At 46.1% G+C, this 24,208-nt stretch overlaps 1 protein-coding gene across 1 annotated transcript in view; it reads left to right on the top strand.

Annotated features, from left to right (window-relative positions):
• The first annotated feature begins 1,931 nt into the window (after positions 1 to 1,931).
• Positions 1,932 to 24,208, top strand: part of LMNTD2 (lamin tail domain containing 2) — a 54,993-nt gene continuing 32,716 nt past the window's right edge. The window contains 6 exon segments of the mRNA XM_043516336.1: positions 1,932 to 2,005; positions 3,013 to 3,264; positions 9,370 to 9,488; positions 9,491 to 9,554; positions 19,328 to 19,427; positions 20,996 to 21,175. Coding sequence (XP_043372271.1) covers positions 1,932 to 2,005; positions 3,013 to 3,264; positions 9,370 to 9,488; positions 9,491 to 9,554; positions 19,328 to 19,427; positions 20,996 to 21,175 — 789 coding nt within the window.

Below are 24,208 nucleotides of genomic sequence, written 5' to 3'. Positions count from 1 at the left end.
CTATAAAATCGGGACATCTGGTCACCCTAACGGAAAGGGAGTTTCAAACTTCCCGGGGCTTACAGGGGGAGGAGCGGACCTCCATGCAGCAGAGCAGCAGAGATGCTGACCAGAGTGGCCACTTTTGAAACTGTGGGATATCCTTCAGAGGCCAAAGGGTGTTTACGCTGGTAGAACGTGTCTTCACTTTCACAGCAGTACAAAAAGAACAGTGGTAAGAGCTATATGCCTCTTGTGAAGGTGCTTTTCTTTTTGCAATGGAACTTCTGAGTTTCACCGCAAAAAGTCATTAATGAGTGTAGACATGCCCACGGTTTTAGTGCAAAAAAGGGACTTTTTGCGCTTTAAATGGTGAGGGTAGAAATACCCTTGGGCTCTTGTGGACGGGGGTGTGAGTTTTTTCACATTCCTACCTGACATAGCTATGCCAGCAAAACTTTTAAGCGTAGACCAGGTCTTGGTGTCATGGTGTCATTAATCCCAGACTCTTAGAGATCTGATATACAACAGAGAGGAAGAAAATCATAGGTTGCACCTGTTCCGTCTGCTGCCATACATGCAGGGAAGGACGTATTTTAGAACACAGACCTCTCTGGAGACATTATGAGCCTGATCTAAGAAGCAGCCTCTATTTTTATAGGCCCAATTTTTCACCCACTATTAATTACAGGCACAAATCATAGCACTTAGACATCTAAGACCAAACCTACATTCAGTTTATTCACTGATTAATTAAATCAGTGCAGCCCCCTAGCAGAAATGCAGTTATGTTGACAGAGAAGTGTTTAATCAAAACAAGTTATACTGAAATAACCATGTTTCTATTGACATAACTGAATGCACACTAGGGAACTGCATTCTTTTTTCTATAGACCAGGTCCAAATGCTATGGATTGTGTCCACAAAATTGGAAGCGCTATCCACACAATAGGAGCTCTCTTCTTCCTTGTGTGTACTAGATCCACTTACCTATGTATTTTGTACTCATCAACCATCTTTCCCTCCTGTATTTCTGACCCTCGTCTCAACCCAACCTTGCCCCTAGTTTGGGCAGTTCAGTTGCTCTGTTGGGTGGCCCATATGTGAAATTAGTCTCATACTGTCAGTCCAATTCCTAGTGGACAGGTGTCCACATCACAAACGGAAGTCAGTTAGCACCCTGGCTGGCAGTCTCAGCAGGGAGGCTGGGGACTGAATGAGCCATGGACACTTTACAAGAGGTTTCCCACATCAGAGCTGAGGCCTGTTAACAGAGCAGCATGGGGAAAGTTTGCACTCTCATTGTCCATGCCTAGGGTGACCAGATAGCAACTGTGAAAAAACGGGACGGGGGGTAATAGGTGCCTATATAAGAAAAAGTCCCCAAAAACGGGACTGTCCCTATAAAAACAGGACATCTGGTCACCCTATCCATGCCGCATCTGTTCTGTGGACAGAGGACTTCAGTCTCCAATACCTTTCGTAAGCACTTTATTTGTACACACAGTGTGTGATCCAATGCTGCATGACTTCAGCGTCACATTGGTTCTATTGGAAAATGCTAGTGTAAAACTGGAGTAATGCACTGTTGAATCACATGCACAATCATCGATGACATCAAACACCGCACATACAATAAGGCGGAAACTGTTAATCTTTTATTAGCCTATACATGTTTGTATATATAATTATCATTGATAGAATAAGAGAATGGGGAACGCTGGGTATTCTAGTTTCTTATACTCCTGATTTTTTGTAACAAGTACAATAGAGGCAAATAAGCAGCCCCCTCAGCCTTTACACTGAGGGCTGGACTGTGACTTGGGTCTGGTCTTCATTAGGAAATGAGGTTGGTATAACTACTTTGCTCAGGGCTGTGAAAAATCCACACCCCTGGATGATGCAGTTAAACCAACCTAACCCCCCCGGTGTAGACAGCACTAGGGCAACGGATGAATTCTCTCATCAACCTAGCTACTGCCTCTGCAGGAGGTGGAGTACCTACGCTGTTGGAAGAAGCCCTTCTGTGAGCATAGGCAGTGTCTTTACTGAAGCACTACAGTGGCACCGCTGCAGCGTTTTAAGTGCAGACAAGCCCTTGGACTACAGACCCATGCAGGAGAGTAAAAAGACTAAGGTGTCCCTCTGGGGCACCTGGCACGGGCCACTGTCGGAAGACAGGATACTGGGCTAGATGGACCTTTGATCTGACCCAGTAGGGCCATTCTTATGTTCTTAACCCTCCCCACCCCCATAAATTCTTGGTTGGGCTACATAGGTGCCCGGGAGCAAACAAGCACACAGCTCCCACTTTACTTCACATTAGAGCCCTGCCCAGGACAAGTGTAGAGCCCTGCAGTGGGACCAGGATCCCATGGGGCCCGCAGGACCCGCTGCCATAATAGTGGGAGTGGGATGGGAGAAGAATTAAAAATAGTCCTGCACTGGGCTCTACTTCCCATCTAGAGCAGGGGAGCAGGGAGCATGCAGGAAGGGCAAGGAATGGGAGAAGTTTTGAGTCCCCCCACTAAATGCACCCACTAGTGGAGTTGAGCCGGAAAGGGGGTGTTGAAGTTTGCTGCTGGTACAGCCCACTCCTCACCCCTCTTTCTCCTGGAGCAAGGAATTATGTCTCAGGCATGATGCCACCTGGGGTTATTCTTGGTTGGGGTAGCTTATGCAGCGCTCCTTGATTGGGGCTGTGCTTAAAGGCACAATCTATCCCAGTGGAATTACTTATAAAGTCTTACTCCTCATGACTAAGGCCCTATGCAAGTGGTAGCAGGTGGGGCTAATAATAATGTACATCAGTGGAGGTGAGAGCTGGAGGGTCATTTTCTGATGTCGGAGAGGTCCCTGATGAGAGGGAAAGAAGGAAGGGCATCATATTGGCTCACTTGGGAGGAACAGACACTCTCTATACACAAAAACAATGAGGAGTCCTTGTGGCACCTTAGAGACTAACAAATTTATTTGGGCATAAGCTTTCGTGGGCTAAAACCAACTTCATTACAATTATTTCTCCTTTCCCAGGAGGGCTCCAGAGAATTTGCCTTTGCTGCCTGGAGATGATCCTAGAGCCACGGGAGAAACATGGAAAGAGGACAGCCTGCACAGGCATCACTTCAATAGGAGTGAGGGTCTGGGAGAAGACACCATCTGCAACCAGACTCCTCCCATAGACACTGAGAGCAACATGCAGCCTGCCAGAGAGGATGTGGGCCAGGGAGAAGATGGCACCAGCTGCTATGGGATTCTTTCTGTAGCCCCCGAGCAACAGGTCAAGTACGTATCAATGCACTCACTTTGCGGTTAAGTTTTCAAGTGTGCCATCAGCATAACACCCCCTTTGTATATCAATAGCATCCTCTGAAGAGCTGAAAGCCCTTTACATCCATCAATTAATGCAGCTTCACAAATCTTGTGTGGGAAGTAAGTGTTGTCCCTATTTTAGAGGGGCTAAAATGACATACTGAGAGTTGAAAGGACATACCAAAGACCACTCAAAACTCTGAGGCAGAGAAAAGAATAGAATTCAGATTTTCTTGAGTCCCAATACTGTGTCCTACCACAAAAACCTCTCTCTTCTCATGGCTCTCATTTCCTACCACTTGCCCATTCTATTTAACACATGGAATACAATTTTCAAAATTGGGGAGTTACTAGGACTGGCAGTCCTGCATTCAGATACGCAGCATGCAGGTAAGCCCCCTTTTTACACAGCTGGTGGCAAGCACCAATTAGAATCCTCTAATGTGGGATGTAGGTGCTCTCTCAAGCCCCTGGTTTGAAAATTAGGCCCAGGGAATTGCTATTAAAATAAATTGCTGGTCACTGTTAGCAAACTCCACCTTGTTACCTTGTAGCAAGGCATGTAAATGAGAACCAATGTAGTGGATTTACATGCCTGAGTTTATTTCCACTATTAATTTGAAGGCGTGGTTTCTGGAGGGTTTTGAAAAGCAGGCAAGCTCACTGGCATTTCCCTCCAGATGCAGAATGTTAGCAAGTCATTTGCATAAGAATACCCATAATGTGCAGCACCTTCCGTAAGAGAGAACTCTACCTGGTCTGTGTGAAAGTAACGAAACCTGGACATCACATGAGTTCAGATGGCACCTATACAAAGGCCCTTTATCACTTCCTAGGCCATACACTTAACACAGCTCTAGTCTAGCTGAGAGCAAGGGTGGAGTCTAAAGGGAACAATGATGCGGCCACTAATTAGCCAGCAGGAGCGTCATTGAACAATGGTTAACCCTCACAAGATATTTCTGACAGCTTTCCACTCTCAAATGGCTCAGAGAACATGTGATCTTGTCTAGTATCCATACCTGGATAGCACATGGTGCTAAAACTAAGAGAATACTACTGCTAAAAATTTACATTGTATGTTACATTCCCAAAGCACTGTACACATATCAGCCAGCTCCTCCTCTCAATACATTTGCAAGGTATTATCCCCAGAGATGTTGAGCAAATCACTTTAGACAACATAATGACTCAGTGGCAGAGGCAGGGCTGGAACTCCGAAGTGCCTGGTTCTTGGTTGATGCTTGAGCCACTCAACCTTGCTACCTCTTGGATCTAGTAGCACCAAGCTGGTCTTTCTAGTTTGTACATCTATAATGTTAACTCTTAAAGGAGATCCCTTTGCATAGAAAGTGCATCAGGGTATCTCCCACACAGGTGGAAACTGCCTCACGCCACAACATAAGCCAAATGGAGCTCTCTCCATATCATTGCAGGTTTGTACAGAAATCCTTATGCAACAATGCCCCTGTCTCCCTCTCTTTTCTTGAGGAATAGCAAAGTAGGCAGGGATCTCATTCACATTTATGCCCCAATAGCTCCTGGAACTAGAACTGCTCACATGGTTTTTTCATGCCCACCTCTGAATTAGGCAAATGGACTGCTGCAAGCTTCACTCTTAAATCTGATTTTCTGTTTCAGAGTCTCTAGTAGAGCAGTTTTGTAACCTTGTGCTAGCTTAGGCTGGGGTGAGGTGGACAGCAATATGCACAAAGGGAAGTCAGATGATGACCATTAAATAATTGATTTGTAATCCAAAATATCATCAATAATTGTGAATTTTGTAACTACTCAGGAAGGAAAAATCAAATGCACAAATAACTGGCTAGGTAGCAAATGCTGCCAAAAAGATCTTGGGATTAGAGTGGATCACAGATTGCACATGAATCAGCAATGAGATGCAGTTGTGAAAAAGGCTAATATAATCCTGGGTTGTATTAACAGGAGTGTTGTTAATACAGGATGTAATTATCCCACTCTACTTGGCACTGGTGAGACCTCAGCTGGAGCACTGTGTCCAGTTCTGGGTGGCACACTTTAGGAAAGATGTGGAGAAGTTGGAGAGAGTTCAGAGGACAGCAACAAAAATATTAAGAGGTGTAGAAAACCTGACCTATGAGGAAAGGTTAAAAATACTGGATACGTTTAGTTCTGAGAAAGGAAGACTGGGAGGACCTGGTAACAGTTTTCAAATATTTTAAAGGCTGTTAGAAAGAAGATGCAAAAACAAAAGGAGTACTTGTGGCACCTTAGAGACTAACAAATTTATTAGAGCATAAGCTTTCGTGAGCTACAGCTCACTTGAGCTGTAGCTCACGAAAGCTTATGCTCTAATAAATTTGTTAGTCTCTAAGGTGCCACAAGTACTCCTTTTCTTTTTGCGAATACAGACTAACACGGCTGCTACTCTGAAACCAGAAAGAAGATGGTGATTGATTGTTCTCCATGTCTAGGAAGGTAGGAGAAGAAGTAATCAGCTTAATCTGCAGCAAGGGAGATTTAGGTTAGATATTAGGAAAAACTACCCTTAGAGTTAAAAAGTTAAGCACTGGAATAGGGTTCCAAGGGAGATTGTGGAAACCCCATCATTGGAGGTTTATAAGAACAGGTTGGACACCTGTCAGGGATGTCTACATTTATTTGGTCCTGCTTCAGCACAGGGGGAAGGACTAGATGATCTCTCGAGGTCCCTTCCAGGCCTGCATTTCTAAGGGCTTGTCTACACTATAGGTTATGTCAGTATAATTTATGTCACTCAGAGGTGTGAACAAGCCACCCCACTAAGCAGCGTAAGTTACACCGACCTAAGCACCAGTGTGGACAGCAGGAGAGCTCCTCCCGGCGACATAGCTACCACCTCTTACACAGGTGGTTTTATTATGCCGATGGAAGAGCTCTCTCCCATCAACATATAGCATCGTCACCAGCTGCGGTACAGCTGCGCCGCTATAGCACTTCTCATGTAGACTAGCCCAAGATTCTGTGATGGACTGGGGGGGAGTAAATGAGGGATTCTAGAAGATCCCCACAAAAGAGAATATGTTTAACAGTGATTGTGCTCCTTCCTGTGCCACAAAAGACCAGCTCCCTGAATGTCCTTTGGGACAATGTTCCCAAGATGGTGGATTCCTGAAATGACCCACCTACTGGTGGGAGAGTAGCTCCTGACACTTGATTCATGGGATGGTCTTAGCATGAGTTTCTGAGAGTGGAGCAATAGCAGCCTGCGTACTAGGCCAAGGTGGCTCAGGGGCTCCATGGGGAAAGAGACTGGATACAAAGGAATGTCATCATCTTGTCAGCAATTGTGTTTGGATTGGGTCGGTCTGGGGGCACTGATGGGGATTCCCCACTTGAATGCCAGGGGCACACGGCTTTAGACTGTTTGACCTGCTTGTTTGAAATCTCTAACAATAGGTCAAGAAAGTGAGGTGCAAGGCCCAGGAGACAGCTCCCAATCAAGAATCACTCCTGGTATCGTACACCTGTCATGGGATTATTGCTCGGCCCTCAGTTATCATCACTGATGCCACGGGAAAAAAAATACCCTTCACTATCTCTTTTTGTGGCCTCCTAGCAAGGGGAGGCCATCCTTTGCTATTTCAGTCTTTCCATGGCAACAGATGGATGTCACAATCACAAAATCACCACTTTGCCGTATGGTGAGAGGGAGGGAGGGAGAGGGGAAGACAGATGGTGTTTGAGGAAAAGCTCTGATTCTTAGGGGTCTAAGAAATCACAGGAATCCCTGATTGCTGGAGCCAAAAAGCTGACCCAGAGCTGTGGGAGGGAGGGAAGGAAGAGGCGGGCGGCTCTGCTGAGCCCAGAATAGCTGACCAGCTGTTAACTTATCACTTGTAATTATTACAACATATGGGGAGTAAAGAATGGCTCTGAAGGGAAAATAAGTAGATAAATAAATAAATAAGCCAACAAGCAATCCAGGCTGCTGGAAAGCTGGTTCTGTGCGGACAAGAGAGACAACTGGTACCTGCAAGTAGGGAGGGGAGCTTAGTGAGGTACCATGTATATAGGCAATTCCAGCCTATCGGAAAGTGGGCTGTGGAACAGACAGAGGCAAATGAGAGTGAAATGTTACAGAGGCACTGGGTGAACGGGTACTGCCAGTCAAGGGGGTCAGGGTCTGGGCAGCAGGGAGGGGACATTGCAGAGGCACTAGGTTCATAGGCACTGCCATAGGAAAAGGGCCTGTCACCAGATACATGTGCATGAGGAAGAAACGTTACAGAATCAGAGGGGTGAAGAGGCCTGTACAACAGGTACCTGTGTAGTAGTAGCCCCATCACCGGTTTACAGCAGAGTTTAAACCCAGGACCTTTGGCTCAGGCCTCTACTCCTTGAACTAAAAGATGAATCCTCCTAGCCAGGAGCAGTGGCAGGTGGTTAAACTCTGTGGATCAGACACAGAGAGAGGCCACATGACACACACAGAATGGTGGGTTACACCTGAATGTAGGGAGGAAACATTACAGAGGTGCCGGATGCCTGGACACCTCTAGAGGAAAGGGACCTGTGCATCAGTTACTGTCAGTGAGGTGGTGACATTACAGATGCATGGGCACTGCATGCCAATGGGAAAGGGCGAAGAGTGTGGGAGTCGGGTACCACAGGAGGATTTTTTTCCTGTCATTTTTGCGGAAAGTGAGGAGCACCATGAAAACAGAGTTTTTATTTGTATTGCCTGGTCAAGGTGATTCTAGGAAATATTCCAACAGGTAGGGAGTGAGGAGGAAAATCCACCCCACACATTACATTTCCCTTGCTGTTTATTACTGTTTATTTCTGGGTCTGCCTTCGGACCTTCAGCATCATATCCCCAGAGCTCCTGAGCCCCTTTATTTTCCAGCTGTTGCCCTGTCCACCTAAGCAGCACTAATGTGTCTCAAAAGGTTTGTCTCCTGGGAAACTGCAACAATGAATAATAAGAGGTAGTGATGGGCAAACTTCAGGAAGGTTCCAGGCAGGGTTATCAGACAGACAGTCCACACGCTGTGTTTATATAGTTTGCAGGACACTCAGATAATCTAAAAAGTTTCTAGCTTTCATAGCTGCAAAGATAATTGTGCAAGTGTATCCTGAGTGCAGGTGATGCCATGATGGCCGCCTGAATCTGCAGACAGCCTGAAACAATGACTCAGCTGTGTGAATTCTCTAGTCACCTATTAATCTAATCGGAGTATCCGTTGTAAACCCAAATGTTGATGTTTCAATGTTCACATGAACTATTGATAACTGTTTCATTTTAATGCCCTGAAATGGGAGTTGGAGGGTGTGGGGGGAGGTGGAGGGAAGCCCACAGGAGGAAATGGGGAGTTGCTTCAAGGGAAGGAAATGCAGAGAAAAGAGCAGAGGAAGTTTAATAAGACCAGGAAGACGGAGATAAAAGAAAGAGGAGGATGGGGAAGGAAGAGACACAAAGGACAGAAGTAGCAGAGGGAGCAGATTGTCTCATTCAGTGATGAATGGGATGATAAGACACTAAACAAATGATAAATAAGCACTAATGGTTTAGTTACTACACAGAGGCCATATTCTCTGCTTGGTCACTGTGAAAAGCTCCTACTGACACCCATGGGCATGCATGCCACTGTGCACCGTGGGAAGTATACCAGTCCTGAATTAACAACATGGCCCAATGGATTATAATGAAACAGAATCCAGCCCTCTCACCCTTCATCCAGAGATTTCACTCAGGTGCTGACTAGGGCACCAGACTGAAGGGAACTTGCATTCTATTTCCTGCTCTGCCACTGAATTACTGTGTGATCTTGGGCTTGTCACTTCACCTCTCTTTGTCCCTGTTTCATCCTCTATAAAACTGGGTGATAATGCTTACCCATCCTATCCTTTGTTCAATTCAATATGCATGAAAAGTACCATGGCCAAGCTTTTCAAAACCAGATGACTAAAGTTAGACTCCTAAATCCTTAATGAGCCACTTGAATAAGTGGCCCATATTCTAGAGATGCACAGAATGTTTGAACCTCCTCATGATCTGAGCATGGGTTTGGATCGTTACCATTTTAATGGAATATATATCCTTTGGTTCCATTGCAGAGCCCCTCCTGTGCAGCCGAAGGTCCTGCAGAAGAAGGACGACACCCATGTCCTGCGCTTGCTGCTGCATCAGAGGGACCTGGAAATCCAGGGGCTGAGATGCGCCGCTCAGAAGGAGCCACTGCCCGGCTCGCCTTCATTTTGCAGGAGCTAGTGAGCATGAGGCAAAAAGTGAGTGCAACCCCCCGAGGTGAGCAGCAGAAAACAAGGGGTTGAGGTCAGACGCTGGTGTGAAATGTGACCAAAGTCCCACTGAGTGACAACACAAAGACTGGCAAAAGGAGGGGAATCTGCCTGTGTGAAAAGGCCCATCTCACCATTATATATCTACACGCCTCCATAAAAACGACAGTCAAACAACATTATTAAGGTTGCAAAGTCCGACGCTCAAAAGTTGGTCACTGTGTGTAAGCGTTATACTACAATCTTCAATGCATGATCACAGACTACTTTTGCCACAGGACACCTGCCTCAAAATTTATTGGTATTATTTACACTCATTATTTGAAATGAATCTCATGGTTTTTTTTTGGGCCCTGATTTACAATGGTCACAAGTGCGTTGAGGCTCACACTCTAGGCCTGGTCTCTAGAATCAGGGAGCACACAGAAGGGTGGAGAGGGAATAGTAAACATGAGTGATGGAGAGGGTTGCCATAGACTGCAGGGGGCTGCAGGAAAGCAGAAATGAGGGAAGAGGGTCAAAGAAAGCAGCACGGGGAGAATTCAAGGGAGCAAATCTTTGGGGAACGAGGGAGAACAGAGAATTTATGCAAATGATATCATGCATATTTGTCAAATATTTGTCAAATTAGGACACTGCCTTATTTCCATGGCACCTCCAGATTTCAGGCCCTACCACCTTAATTGGTGATGACACGGCTACTTGGATTAGCTACTTCAGTTTCTGCAGCCCAGAAAAAGAATAAAGTCATTCTAACATAGATAGAGAGTCTCTTCCAGTGAGGATGAGCCAACTTCTTAGCTGGCTCCCCAAGTACAGCAGCTGTCTTCGGATGATGAGCCATGGTAACATGCAGAATACTTACACCCAGGCACTGATTTTCAGAGGTGTTGAGCACCCACACCTCCTACTGAAGCCAAGTGGAGCCATAGATGCTCAGCAGCTCTGAAAATCGAACCCTTGAAGCAAATCCAGCTGCCAGATGGATGCAAAACTTTTCAAACTGGTGCTAATGTGCGTCAAGATCTCAATTTGCTTAGACCTGATCTTGCTTCCATTAAAGTCAATAGAAGCAGGAGCAGGCTGGTGGGGACAGATTTCCAGGATGTCAGCACCCACAATTAGGGTCCTATTTTCAAAAGAGCTCAGCACCCAGCATCTGCCATTGCTTGCCCTGCGTGCTGAGCTCTTTTGACAATCTGGTCCTGATTTTGGGTGCTGAGCACTTTTGAAAGTCTGGCCTTTAATGCTGAAGAGAGTCAAGAATCTTCTCACTGGAATATAGACCAGAGTGAAAGAAAGTGTTGTGACTGCGGAAAGGAACTGCGCACAGCACCAGCCCAAAACAAGACTAGAACAAAAGCAAAGGCTCTTTGCTCAAACAGACACAATCCCTAGGGGGAAAAGTGCCAGGCAGCTCTGAGATTTCTCTGCAAGATAAACACAAAATGGAACTTTGGTTTTGGTGCAGCCTGCAATGGGAAGATGAAAGATTTTTGGGAAACCCACTGAAAAGAGGATCCCGCTCCTGCTGGTGCTGCTGATTTGAAAGCCTGCTCTCTAGCGCAAAGTTCCTCCAGTGAGCTCAGGGCATGGGAGGGAGCATTCTACATCATGGCTCTGCCTATGAATCACAGTGCAAACAAGGCTGCGCTCCTTCTGAAAGGGAGGCAGTGGAAATATAAACAGCAATTCAAGCGTAATGATCCAGAACATGAATAAATTGTATGTGGCAGAGAACAGCCACCATGCCTATTAAAAAAAAAAAATCCTCCCTGTATTCTAGGAACCTGTATGTATACATTATACGACACACCTATATGGACCAGCTCCTCAGCCAGTGTATATAGTCCTAGCTCCACCGAAATCAAGGAAGCTATGACAATTTACATCAGCTGAGGATCTGGCCTTATATATCCTAAATCACTTAGGGCTCCAGAGAAGGGCCTATGGGATCATTCTGGATAGGCCAGGGGAGCAATAACCATACTGCAGCGAGCAAGGAGCAATGATTGTACTACAGTCACTGCTGCCCTTAGATCACTGCTCATCCCAGAAAAGTTCTTGCATGAATGTCCAGAATTCAACTTCATAGCATAGCTGCATGAGCTGTTTTGTGTTATAAAATGGCCTTTGACATAAGTCACATGTGTTCCTGCTTGCCTGAAGTAGTGCTGACAAGTGATGGTTGTGGGTATAGTTCTCACGCTCTGGTGCTGCTTTTTAACTGGAGCCGCATCATCAGACAGCTGCAGCGGCACAGGAGCTAGCAAACAGAGCTCTAAACAGGGGAGTTTGAGTGGGAGTTCTGTTGGAGGAGAAGGTAGTTGTACTTGGTTTTGTATTTTTAGTATTTGTGTGTGTGTGTAGGGGTTTTGTGCTGGGAGAGCAGCTGAGCCTGATTAGGGGGTGGGGCTTCTGACTAGGGCCCCTATAAAGGTAGCCAGCCAGTCAGGCAGTGGCACAGACAGCTGCAGTGGCACAGGAGCTAGCAAACAGAGCTCTAAACAGGGGAGTTTGGCTTGTGGTGCTTGTTTGGGGTTTGCTTTTGCTGGGGGTGTGTGGTCTTTTTGGTGTGGCTTGTGTTTCCCAGATTAACAGGATTTAGGTGGGAAGGTGATGACAGATACAGAGGCAGCTGTGGGAGTGACTCCTGTAGTGAAAGACACATTGAGGATGACTGGATGTGGAAGCTGTGGTATGTACATGATCCTGGAGGGGGGAACCGGTAAAAGTTTTTTCTGCATGAAATGCCGTCTGATAGAGCTGATGGAGGAAAAGATCCGAGGTTTGGAGATGCAGGTGGAAAGTCTGGTTGAGTTTAGGAAGGGGTTTGAGCAGATGATGGAGCAAAGATATGAGGTATCTGAAGGGAAAAGCTCAGACTCACAGATGGAAGCAGGGCTGGGGAATTTTGAGGAGAGACTGGGTGAGGAAAGTGGTCAGTGGAAACATGTGACTCAAAGAACCAGGCAGAGAAAAAGATGGGCTAGTGAAGGAGAAATAGAGCTTAGGAACAGGTTTGCAGAGTTGGAAAATGAAGAAGGGGCTCAGCAGGTACTTGTTGAAGGTGGAAGGGTAAGGAAGAAGAGAGGCTAGTCCTATAGAAAAAGGGGAAGAGTCAAGGGAGACTACACCAAATACGAGCCCCAGGAGGATACAGGATGGGTTGAAGAGGATTGTAAGGGAAAATAGGAATGGAAAGAACTTGCAGCTAGAGGGAACAGGGGAGAGACTGGAGAATAGCACTGTCACCAGGAAAAGGCAGGTCTATGTGATCGGGGACTCTTTATTGAGAAGAATAGACAGGCCTGTAACTAGAGCTGATCCTGAGAATAGAAGGGTGTGCTGTCTTCCGGGTGCTAAGATACGGGATGTAGACCTGAGTTGAAAAGGATCCTAAAGGGAGCGGGAAAGAATCCCCTAATTATCCTTCATGTGGGAACAAATGATACAGCCAGATTCTCGCTGGAAAGTATCAAGGGAGACTATGCTAGGCTGGGGAAGACACTTAAGGAAATTGAGGCTCAGGTGATCTTTAGCGGGATCCTTCCTGTTCCTAGAGAAGGGCAACAAAGGTCTGACAAGATTATGACTGTCAACAGATGGCTTAGGCAGTGGTGCTATAAGGAGAGCTTTGGGATGTATGACCACTGGGAGGCATTCACGGACAGAGGTCAGTTCTCTCGGGATGGACTTCATCTGAGTAGGGAAGGAAATAGACTTCTAGGATCGAGGCTGGCACAACTGATAAAGAGAGCTTTAAACTAGGAATTTGGGGGAGATGGATGGGAGATGTCCAGAAAATCTCCATGCCAGATTTTAGCATTGAGAGGGAAGAAGATGAAGTAAGAAAGGATACAGCTATGGGTAGGAGAATGTATATAAGGAGCGAGGGCGGTGTGGATACTAGTCTAATAGGTTATACTGGCTGTAGAATGACTGTGCCCAATAGGGTACAAAATGTGAGCGAGTCCAAACAGCAAAAATTAAGATGTTTGTACACCAATGCGAGGAGTCTAGGTAACAAAATGGAGGAACTAGAGCTACTGGTGCAGGAAGTGAAGCCAGATATTATAGGGATAACAGAAACATGGTGAAATAGTAGTCATGACTGGACTACAGGTATTGAAGGGTATGTGCTGTTTAGGAAAGACAGAAATAAAGGTAAAGGGGGTGGAGTAGCATTGTGTATCAATGAGGTAGAATGTAAAGAAATAAGAAGCGATGCAATGGATAAGACAGAGTCCGTCTGGGCAAAAATTACATTGGGGAAGAAAACTAGTAAAGCCTCTCCTACGATAGTGCTTGGGGTGTGCTATAGACCTCCGGGATCTAATTTGGATATGGATAGAGCCCTTTTTAATGTCTTTAATCAAGTAAATACTAATGGAAACTGCGTGATCATGGGAGACTTTAACTTCCCAGATATAGACTGGAGGACCAGTGCTAGTAATAATAATAGGGCTCAGATTTTCCTAGATGTGATAGCTGATGGATTCCTTCATCAAGTAGTTGCTGAACCGACTAGAGGGGATGCCATTTTAGATTTAATTTTGGTGAGTAGCGAGGACCTCATAGAAGAAATGGTTGTAGGGGACAATCTTGGCTCAAGTGATCATGAGCTAATTCAGTTCAAACTAAATGGAAGGATTAACAAAAATAAATCTGCAACTAGAGTTTTTGATTTCAAAAGGGCTGACTTTCAGAAATTAAGGAAATTAGTTAGGGAAGTGGATTGGACTGAAGAACTTATGGATCTAAAGGTAGAGGAGGCCTCGGATTATTTTAAATCAAAACTGCAGAAGCTATCGGAAGCCTGTATCCCAAGAAAGGGGAAAAAATTCATAGGAAGGAGTTGTAGACCAAGTTGGATGAGCAAGCATCTTAGAGAGGTGATTATGAAGAAGCAGAAAGCATACAGCGAGTGGAAGATGGGAGGGATCAGCAAGGAAAGCTACCTAATTGAGGTCAGAAGATGTAGGGATAAAGTGAGAGAGGCTAAAAGTCGAGTAGAGTTGGACCTTGCAAAGGGAATTAAAACCAATAGTAAAAGGTTCTATAGCCATATAAATAAGAAGAAAACTAAGAAGGAAGAAGTGGGGCCGCTTAACACAGGATGGAGCGGAGGTTAAAGATAATCTAGGCATGGCCCAATATCTAAACAAATACTTTGCCTCAGTCTTTAATAAGGCTAAGGAGGATCTTGGGGATAATGGTAGCATGACAAATGGGAAGGAGGATATAGAGGTAGATATTACCATATCAGAGGTAGAAGCGAAACTGAAACAGCTTAATGGGACTAAATCGGGGGGCCCAGATAATCTTCATCCAAGAATATTAAAGGAATTGGCACCTGAAATTGCAAGCCCATTAGCAAGAATTTTTAATGAATCTGTAAACTCAGGAATAGTACCGAATGATTGGAGAATTGCTAATATAGTTCCCATTTTTAAGAAAGGGAAAAAAAGTGATCCGGGTAACTACAGGCCAGTTAGTTTGACATCTGTAGTATGCAAGGTCCTGGAAAAAATTTTGAAGGAGAAATTAGTTAAGGACATTGAAGTCAATGGTAAATGGGACAAAATACAACATGGTTTTACAAAAGATAGATCGTGCCAAACCAACCTAATCTCCTTTTTTGAAAAAGTAACAGATTTTTTAGATAAAGGAAATGCAGTGGATCTAATTTACCTAGATTTCAGTAAGGCATTTGATACTGTGCCTCATGGGGAATTATTAGTTAAATTGGAGAAGATGGGGATCAATATGAACATCAAAAGGTGGATAAGGAATTGGTTAAAGGGGAGACTGCAACGGGTCCTACTGAAAGGCGAATTGTCAGGTTGGAGGGAGGTTACCAGTGGAGTTCCTCAGGGATCGGTTTTGGGACCAATCTTACTTAATCTTTTTATTACTGACCTTGGCACAAAAAGTGGGAGTGTGCTAATAAAGTTTGCAGATGATACAAAGCTGGGAGGTATTGCCAATTCGGAGAAGGATCGGGATATTATACAGGAGGATCTGGATGACCTTGTAAACTGGAGTAATAGTAATAAGATGAAATTTAATAGTGAGAAGTGTAAGGTTATGCATTTAGGGATTAATAACAAGAATTTTAGTTATAAGCTGGGGACGCATCAATTAGAAGTAATGGAAGAGGAGAAGGACCTTGGAGTATTGGTTGATCATAGGATGACTATGAGCTGCCAATGTGATATGGCTGTGAAAAAAGCTAATGCGGTTTTGGGATGCATCAGGAGAGACATTTCCAGTAGGGATAAGGAGGTTTTAGTACCGTTATACAAGGCACTGGTGAGACCTCACCTAGAATACTGTGTGCAGTTCTGGTCTCCCATGTTTAAAAAGGATGAATTCAAACTGGAGCAGGTACAGAGAAGGGCTACTAGGATGATCCGAGGAATGGAAAACTTGTCTTATGAAAGGAGACTTAAGGAGCTTGGCTTGTTTAGCCTAACTAAAAGAAGGTTGAGGGGAGATATGATTGCTCTCTATCAATATATCAGAGGGATAAATACAGGAGAGGGAGAGGAATTATTTAAGCTCAGCACCAATGTGGACACAAGAACAAATGGGTATAAACTGGCCACCAGGAAGTTTAGACTTGAAATCAGACGAAGGTTTTTAACCATCAGAGGAGTGAAGTTTTGGAATAACCTTCCAAGGGAAGCAGTGGGGGCAAAAGATCTATCTGGTTTTAAGATTCTACTCGATAAGTTTATGGAGGAGATGGTATGATGGGATAATGGGATTTTGGTAAGTAATTGATCTTTAAATATTCAGGGTAAATAGGCCAAATCCCCTGAGATGGGATATTAGATGGATGGGATCTGATTTACTATAGAAAATTCTTTCCTGGGTATCTGGCTGGTGAATCTTGCCCATGTGCTCAGGGTTTAGCTGATTGCCATATTTGGGGTCGGGAAGGAATTTTCCTCCAGGGCAGATTGGAGAGGCCCTGGAGGTTTTTTTGCCTTCCTCTGTAGCATGGGGCATGGTTGACTGGAGGGAGGCTTCTCTGCTCCTTGAAGTTTTGAACCATGATTTAAGGACTTCAATTGCTCAGACATGGGTGAGGTTTTTCATAGGAGTGGGTGGGTGAGATTCTGTGGCCTGCGCTGTGCAGGAGGTCGGACTAGATGATCAGAATGGTCCCTTCTGACCTTAGTATCTATGAATCTAGGTGCTCGGATACTGCAGGGATGAGCACGGTACAAACACCTCAACAGAACAAGGCACATTTAGGGTCAGATTCACCTTTGTAAAGCCCCTTAGTCCTAATTCTCCCCTGTCTTGGGGCAGGTGTCAATGACTACACAAGGTCCAAGTGGGTGTGTTGTGTTATCATTCAGATTTGCTCCTGCTTTTATACCCACTTTGCACTGACTCTGCACATATGTAAATGACTGCATGGGGCAAGTTGAATGGAGTCTCTGGTGCCTGCAAAAGAAATTGAAGGGAGGGAGATTAGCACAGCCTTTCTGCTGCTGTTTGCTGTGTTATTACAATAATCTCTAAGCCTGACTGGTTTTAGGACCCAGTGGGAGACAAGAGCCTGCAAAGAGCTTCCCTCTTTGAAGCAGATTTGGTGAGCCCTTTGTGCATTCCAGTTCAGCCCCTGGAGTTGGCAAAGGCTGAGTCGGACCTGACTGGGGTCCTGTTGGCTGAACCTCAATCTGATGTACTTCCACTCACCTTTTCATTCTTGGATCACAGCTGGCATTGGATGGTCTGTGTTGCCAGAGTATTTCCTCAGATGGATGCCTGCGGCTTCAACAGGCGCATGCACACACACACACACACACACACACTCTCTTGTGATTTTGGCTTGGCTTCCAAATGCTGACTTGACCCCTCAGATCCTTTTGATTTCCTCTGACAACTCTGGGTTTCCTGCATTTAAAGAACATACCACAGAAAAACCCGTGTTGAATCCAAGAAGCCTGAAGCCAAGAACGAGCACATCTTGCCTGGGAGCAAGGTTCCCATCGGAAAGGCAAGCTGTCTGACCAGTCGTGACATCAACACATCAGAGATGATGTCAAGAAGACACAAGTCAGAACCAGCAAGGGGCGGAAGCCCTATGTGGCTCCCAGCCTTTCCAGAGGAGATAGTGCTCAGGTTTCATCTCCTGTTAACAGGGCAAGCTTCCTGGTACCTGACCAGAGAGCTCACAGGCAGCCCTTCCACCTCAGCTTCATGGGCCACCAGCGACAATGTCTATATACCCAGGCACATCACTTACAGTAAGAGCCTATCACTTAACTGCTAATCGGGAGCCCTGATCTGGCCCCATCTCACTGCATGTGTTGATGCTCCAGTTAATTGCATACTAGTTACTTGCATAACACTGATTGGAGGTCCAGATCCTGCGTGCTCAGAATGGGATGGGGGTGGTGGTGGTAAAAAGAGCCAGTCAGAGTGCATAGCCTCTCCACGATCACTCATCTTGCTTTAAAAAAAAAAAAAAAAAAGTACTTGTGGCACCTTAGAGACTAACAAATTTATTTGAGCATAAGCTTTCGTGAGCTACAGCTCACTTCATCTTGCTTTGAGAGGGCATCTGGATTTGAAGCTGGATCGGCAGTTAAATGCTCTACCACTGAGGTGGTTCTCAACCTTTCCAAACTACTGTACCCCTTTCAGGAGTCTGATTTGTCTTGCGTACCCCAAGTTTTACCTCATTTAAAAACTACCTAGCTTACAAAATTCGACATAAAAATACAAGTGTCCAGCACACTAGAACTGAAAAATGGTGTACTTTGTCCGTATGAAATTTTAGTTTGTACTGATTTCACTATTGCTTTTTCTGTAGCCTCTTGTAAAACTAGGCAAATATCTAGATGAGTTGATGTACCCCCTGGAAGACCTCTGTGTATCCCAGGGGTACGCTCACCCCGGATGAGAACCAGTGTGCTATATCTCTCATCCTCCTGCCGCAATGCAACATTTTAAATGGGGAAAAGTTGAAAAGAAAATGGGTGTTCCTGTGAACGATAAACAGCAGCAGGAACTATAATAAAACTCCTCCCAAATCCACTATATTAATAATTAGAGACAGATTATCTGCCTCAGCCTCTGCACACAAGTTGCCTCAGGTATGTAACTTTTGAGGATTCCTGCTCCTCCCTTTCTGGGTGGCCTTTTTACACTGGGCCTCCTGAGCTTCTGTTATTGCTCCAGGGTTTTCAAAATAAGGACACCAGGCATTTAAACTGGCTTGGCCATCACTTGCTTAATGTGTCACAAAACTAGTGTGGAGGGACTGGGGTTTCAGTCCCCAGTGATTCCACCCCTATCAGGAAAGGTTCACATACAATTTGTACAAACTGCTTTACAGCTAGGAGTGGAAGAGGATGGGGGAGCTGGAAGGGGTTCAGGAGTGTAATGAACATATTGATCATATTGCTGATGTAAAGATCATAGTACTAACCCACGAGCAATGTTGATACGTTCAAAAGGGAGTCCCTATCCAGGCTTGCCCAGGGGATGGAAAGGCAGTGTAGGTAGAAACTGAAAAGGAGACGATGGTAATTCTTGTGACCTCATTTCATTCATCTTCTGGCAATAAGGCAAGCAGAAACACACACACACACGCGGAAACACAGGAAATTAGGGTTAGCCGTCTGTCTAGGCATTTATAAGGCACCAAGCACTGTGGTTGTCTCTAATGTCTGAAACATGTCTATTGTATTGAGATATCTCTGAACATGGTTTGGAATTGGACAGAGAAGTGTAATGATCTTGTGGGTTTCTGTAGGTACCAAACCAAAAGAGACCAGCCAGAGCATCTCCAAAAGGAAATAGAGAGACTGAGCTCTGAATTGCAGGCTGAAAAGGAGCTCCATGTGAGGGTAAGTCACTGAAACCCAGCAAGCAGGGAGGATCTCAGACCCTGGACGTCACCCAGAGTGGGAACTTCCACATTGCTATTTTGAGCCCGGTACTCCAAACCCTGCGAGACCAGGCAGGCTCTGAAACTTGGTGCCACAGGCAGTGTAGACATACCTAGACAGACCAGGCTAGCCGGGGCTTGGGCACCCCACAAGCAACAGAGGTAGTGAAAGCACTGTGGAGCTGAATAACAGAACAAAATCGCCTGTCTACACTATAGTGGCACAGCTGCAGCACAGCAACTGTGCTGCTATAGTGTAGACACTTACTCCAGCGTGGGGGGTTTCTTCTGTCTGTAGTAAGTTGATGGAAGAATTCTTCTGTTAGCCTAGCGCTGTCTACATTGGGGTTTAGGTCAGATTAACTATGTCTGAATTTTTCATACCCCTGAGCAACGTAAATAGGTGTTGACCTAAGTTTTAAGTGCAGACTAGGCAGGCCTAAGTAGCATGCAGACATACCCTATACAAATGTTTTATAAGTGGGAACAGAGAGATCAGTTCTGAAAGAGGCAGGCGTGAGCATTAATGAGCAAAATGAATCCAATGACATCCGTGCCACATCTGCAGACTGCTGAGTGGCTGACAGGCCAATATTCACGGATAAGAACTACAAACAAATACAGAGTCAGTCCAGCAGAAACTGGCTCAGCCACACAAATACATTTAAACAACAACCACGTCAGTGCACTGACTGTCCAGTGTAGGTAGCTGTTGTCATGGTTAACAGGGCTCATGCAATGCTCTGCACTGAGGCCATTACAGCTATTATAGACTGAACGTAAGAAAATATGTCGGGAGCTGTGACAAGATGGACTGTGCCCTGGATGTTCAGTCTAGTCTAAGACCCTCAGGTGAGTGGGATGCGGGAGTTCTTACTTGCAGCCTGGCTAGTGTGAACTGACAGATGGGTGTACTGATTAAGCTCTTAGACTGCATTGGTTAAAGATTCAGTCTCCTGAGGGCTACAACATCAGGAATATTATTAGTATTAAGAGACCCTAGGAGCGCACTGCTGCAGTCTAAGAGATTAATCAGTAATCAATACACCCATCCATCAGTAAGGCTACATGTGGAGCTGTAGCTCATGAAAGCTTATGCTCAAATAAATTTGTTAGTCTCCAAGGTGCCACGAGTACTCCTTTTCTTTTATGTGGAACACAGACTATGTCTTTTGCGACTGACCTTTCATTGGCCAAACCACTTGTCCATCTCCTTTCTCCTTCTCTGTGAGCTGCAGGAGAGTTTGTTTGTGGTAGTGGCTCAGGCTTTGGAGGAAGTAGGTTCAACCCCTGCTGACAGCCCAGCCCGAGGGCAGGTGTCATTACAGGCCTGAGGCCAATTTGACCGCCACCATCCAGGATCATTCCAACAGCTGGGAAACGACACATCGATGGTGAGGGAGTGAAGTGTCCCAGGATAAAAATGAGTCACACAGCAGCATAGGTGCTGAAACTAGGGCTGCTGCCAGCAGGGAATATGGCCCCAAGTGGTTGGCTTTGGCATTTACAGGTTTCCTTTTTTAAAAGGAGATGCAACTCTTGAAGGAAAGACTCTGCAAATCAGAGCTGTTGGTGCAGCACCTGTACAAAGAGATCGTGAGGCTGGAGAAGTCACTGCCTGGGAGAACCGCCCAAGGCCACAGAGAGCCACAGGAAACAGAGACCAGTGTGAAGTGGGGTGAAGAGCCAGAAACAGAGAGTTTCGAGGTAGGAACTAAAGCTTTAGAGAGCCGAGAGAAGCGAGTAAGAGCAAAGAAACAGAGGGAGAAAGTGGGGGAGGGGGCTGGAAAGGCACTACGGGTCGGAGATGAAGGCTGCACAGTCTCCAGGCATCAGGACTAGAATGAGATTAAATTGCCTGCTCTACAGACAAATCCACTGGCCCATGATTTAACCCAATCAGCAGGGAGAGAAGGATACTGGCACTGTTAAAGCATCCTCTCAAAATGAACACACACACCACCCCAGAGACAGAAACCCCACCCACTCTGTAAAGGGGTAGCCACTATCCTACAAGCTCTCCCCTCTTCCCCCCAAGCTGTCCCCATCCACACACCCCCAGGCCCCGATTCTAGTCACCCACCACCCTGATATCCAGCCTTGCTTCCCTTTAAACTCTTTGCCATCTCTCAGGGCCTTGAGCACATGGCCCTCGGCTGGGATGGGGGCTACTCATACCTTCTCCTCGATGGAGCCTTATAGACAGGGAGGCATGGCCTGGGAAGTGCAGAGGCTGCCTTCCCAGCAGCCTAATGGTGACCCCTGCCACTTCCATTCCCAGCAGGGTGGGACCATGGTATACGAAGAGGGGTGACTGTGGTGTAGGGGTGGAAGCAAAAAAATAGCACATGCCAGGGGAGGGGGCTGCGAGCCTCACTCTGCTCCTTGCTGTCAGTGTGAGCCACGCTCACTCTAGAGCTGCCCTGTTTCCAGGAGACAACACCAGAAGGAGCCGGGCTTAGAGGCAGCCTTGCGTGCTGCCTCGCCTCTGTGGCACTCTCTGAATGCTCTTGTTCCTCAGATAATCGCTCTTCCCTTGCTGGGGGAGGCTTGCATGCAGACTGGCTGGCCAAAGATCTGAGTCCATGTCACTCCCATGGTGTAATTCATTAGCGGCTGGGTGTTCCATTACTCCATCTGGTGCTTGGTCACTTCCCTGCAGATTCCTCCACCCAAGAACCGTTCTCCCACAGATTGTCTTTCCAGCCACCTTTCTGTAGCATAAAAACAAGAAATGCCCTGCTGCTTTTCTGCACCACAAACAGCTAGGTCACTCCCAGAACCGACATGATTCACTGCGCTGCCCAGTACGCCATGCCCAAGCTGTCTGCCATGCCAGTACCCTCCGTGCTTCCCACCCTCCTGACATGGGGCTCGCAAGACACTGAAAGAGGAGAGAGGTGGCTAAAACCGAAGTCACACTGGAAGGACAAAAAGAAAAGGAGTACTTGTGGCACCTTAGAGACTAACAAATTTATTAGAGCATAAGCTTTCGTGAGCTACAGCTCACTTCATCGGATGCATTTGGTGGAAAAACATTTGGTGTTTTTTCCACCAAATGCATCCGATGAAGTGAGCTGTAGCTCACGAAAGCTTATGCTCTAATTTGTTAGTCTCTAAGGTGCCACAAGTATTCCTTTTCTTTTTGCAAATACAGACTAACACGGCTGCTACTCTGAAACTGGAAGGACAGTCATTGCTAGTTCTCCCAGTGCTTTCTGTCCTCTGCATGGCTTTCCTTCACATTGCAAGCTCTTGTGGGCAGGGACTGCAAATATTGGGTGCATTGCACCGTGCCAGTGCTAAACAAGTGATACTAAGCAAGCAGCCTCAGCTGACCGCACTCCCTGCTCTCACATAACCTCTGGCTCCAAGCTGCCGCTCATCCCCCGATATTTCTGGATATTGCTTCCTTTTCCTGTACCTGATGCTAGGGATTCGGGAGCCCTCTACTGGCTGGGCACTGAACAGATCCATTCCCCCACAGCTCATTCAGGCCCTTATTCAATACGGTATTTAAACACAGGCCTAACTTCAAGCTTTGATTTCAGTGGGATTCTCCCCATGTGCTTAAAGGTAGGCCCGTGCTTAAGAACATTGCCAAGTTTGGGCAGGGGAAAGGTAAGCAGTAAAGGTCCAGCAGATTCATCCATGGTATGCACTGTGCCTACTGCTCAGAGCTCAAGTGGCAGTGACATCTTCTTTTGCAAGCCCCTAAGCAACAGAGGGCGAGACCTTTGCAAAGCGATGCACACTGGGGCTGGCCTGACCAATCCTGTCCAGTAATGGGCAGTGGTACACACCACAGGGAGTCTGACCCTCTTTATTCCCTGCCCCAAATGAGAATTAGGATGGGAACGAAGAGCCATCCGCCCCTCCTGTGAGCCAGCCAGGTCTAAATGAAGAAGGTGGCTGGGCCTGGAGTAGGGGGGCAGATTTGAGAAGTCCTCTTTATTTACCCTTCTAATCCATGCCTGCCTCCCTGGGGACGCTGTGCGGTGATCAGCTGTGAAAGCCTCTCTGGGAAAAGAGAAATGCTCTAAGCTGAAGCAGTGTCCCTCACACAGAGATGTCAGTCACTCGAGCCTCAGGGGGAGGCCTATGTGGCTGCACTCTGGGAGTTTAGCAGGAAAGGTTAGGAAAGGTGTATGGCTGAATCAGGGAAGAACAGCGCCTGTCACAAGCAATTACTTTATCATCATCAGTACATAAAGCCAGAGGAGCAGTGCAATCAAGTGGCTAATTCAAGGAAAGTGGAGAAGGAGAGGAGAAGGAAGCAGCGACATGTATCATCATGTATATTCCTCTATTGCATCCTCTTTATACGAACATATTCAGGGCCCAAGCATTTTGCATGTGACAGACAGAAAAGATGGGCCTGCACCGAAAGCCCAGATTCAAACACCCACAGATTTTGGAGATTTCAAAATCTGAGCCCAGAGTCAAGTTTTGCAGCTCTGATTATAGCACAATTAGAATGGGGTGAATGTGGCTAGGAGCCAGGTAAGTATATCTTACCGGAGAAATGGATCTATCAAGAAAGAGCGAGTGGACAGGCCTTATATGAGTTTGTGCCATACATGCAGAGTCTGCCACACGGCTGGAGGGAGTGGGTGCACAGCTTTAGGTTGCACCTTGTGGCTTAGAGAGAACTCTTAAGAATGTAGGAGACTTGCCAAGTCTCACTCCTTTAGCGCTTGATCCAAAGGCAAGGGGAGGCTGTTCATGGATGTTAGTGCG

The sequence above is a fragment of the Dermochelys coriacea genome, chromosome 6 (assembly GCF_009764565.3).
Source record: "Dermochelys coriacea isolate rDerCor1 chromosome 6, rDerCor1.pri.v4, whole genome shotgun sequence".
In the NCBI taxonomy this organism is placed as follows: Eukaryota; Metazoa; Chordata; order Testudines; family Dermochelyidae; genus Dermochelys; species Dermochelys coriacea.
Note: the sequence above shows the minus strand (reverse complement) of the source record. Positions and strands in the feature narration are given on the sequence as shown.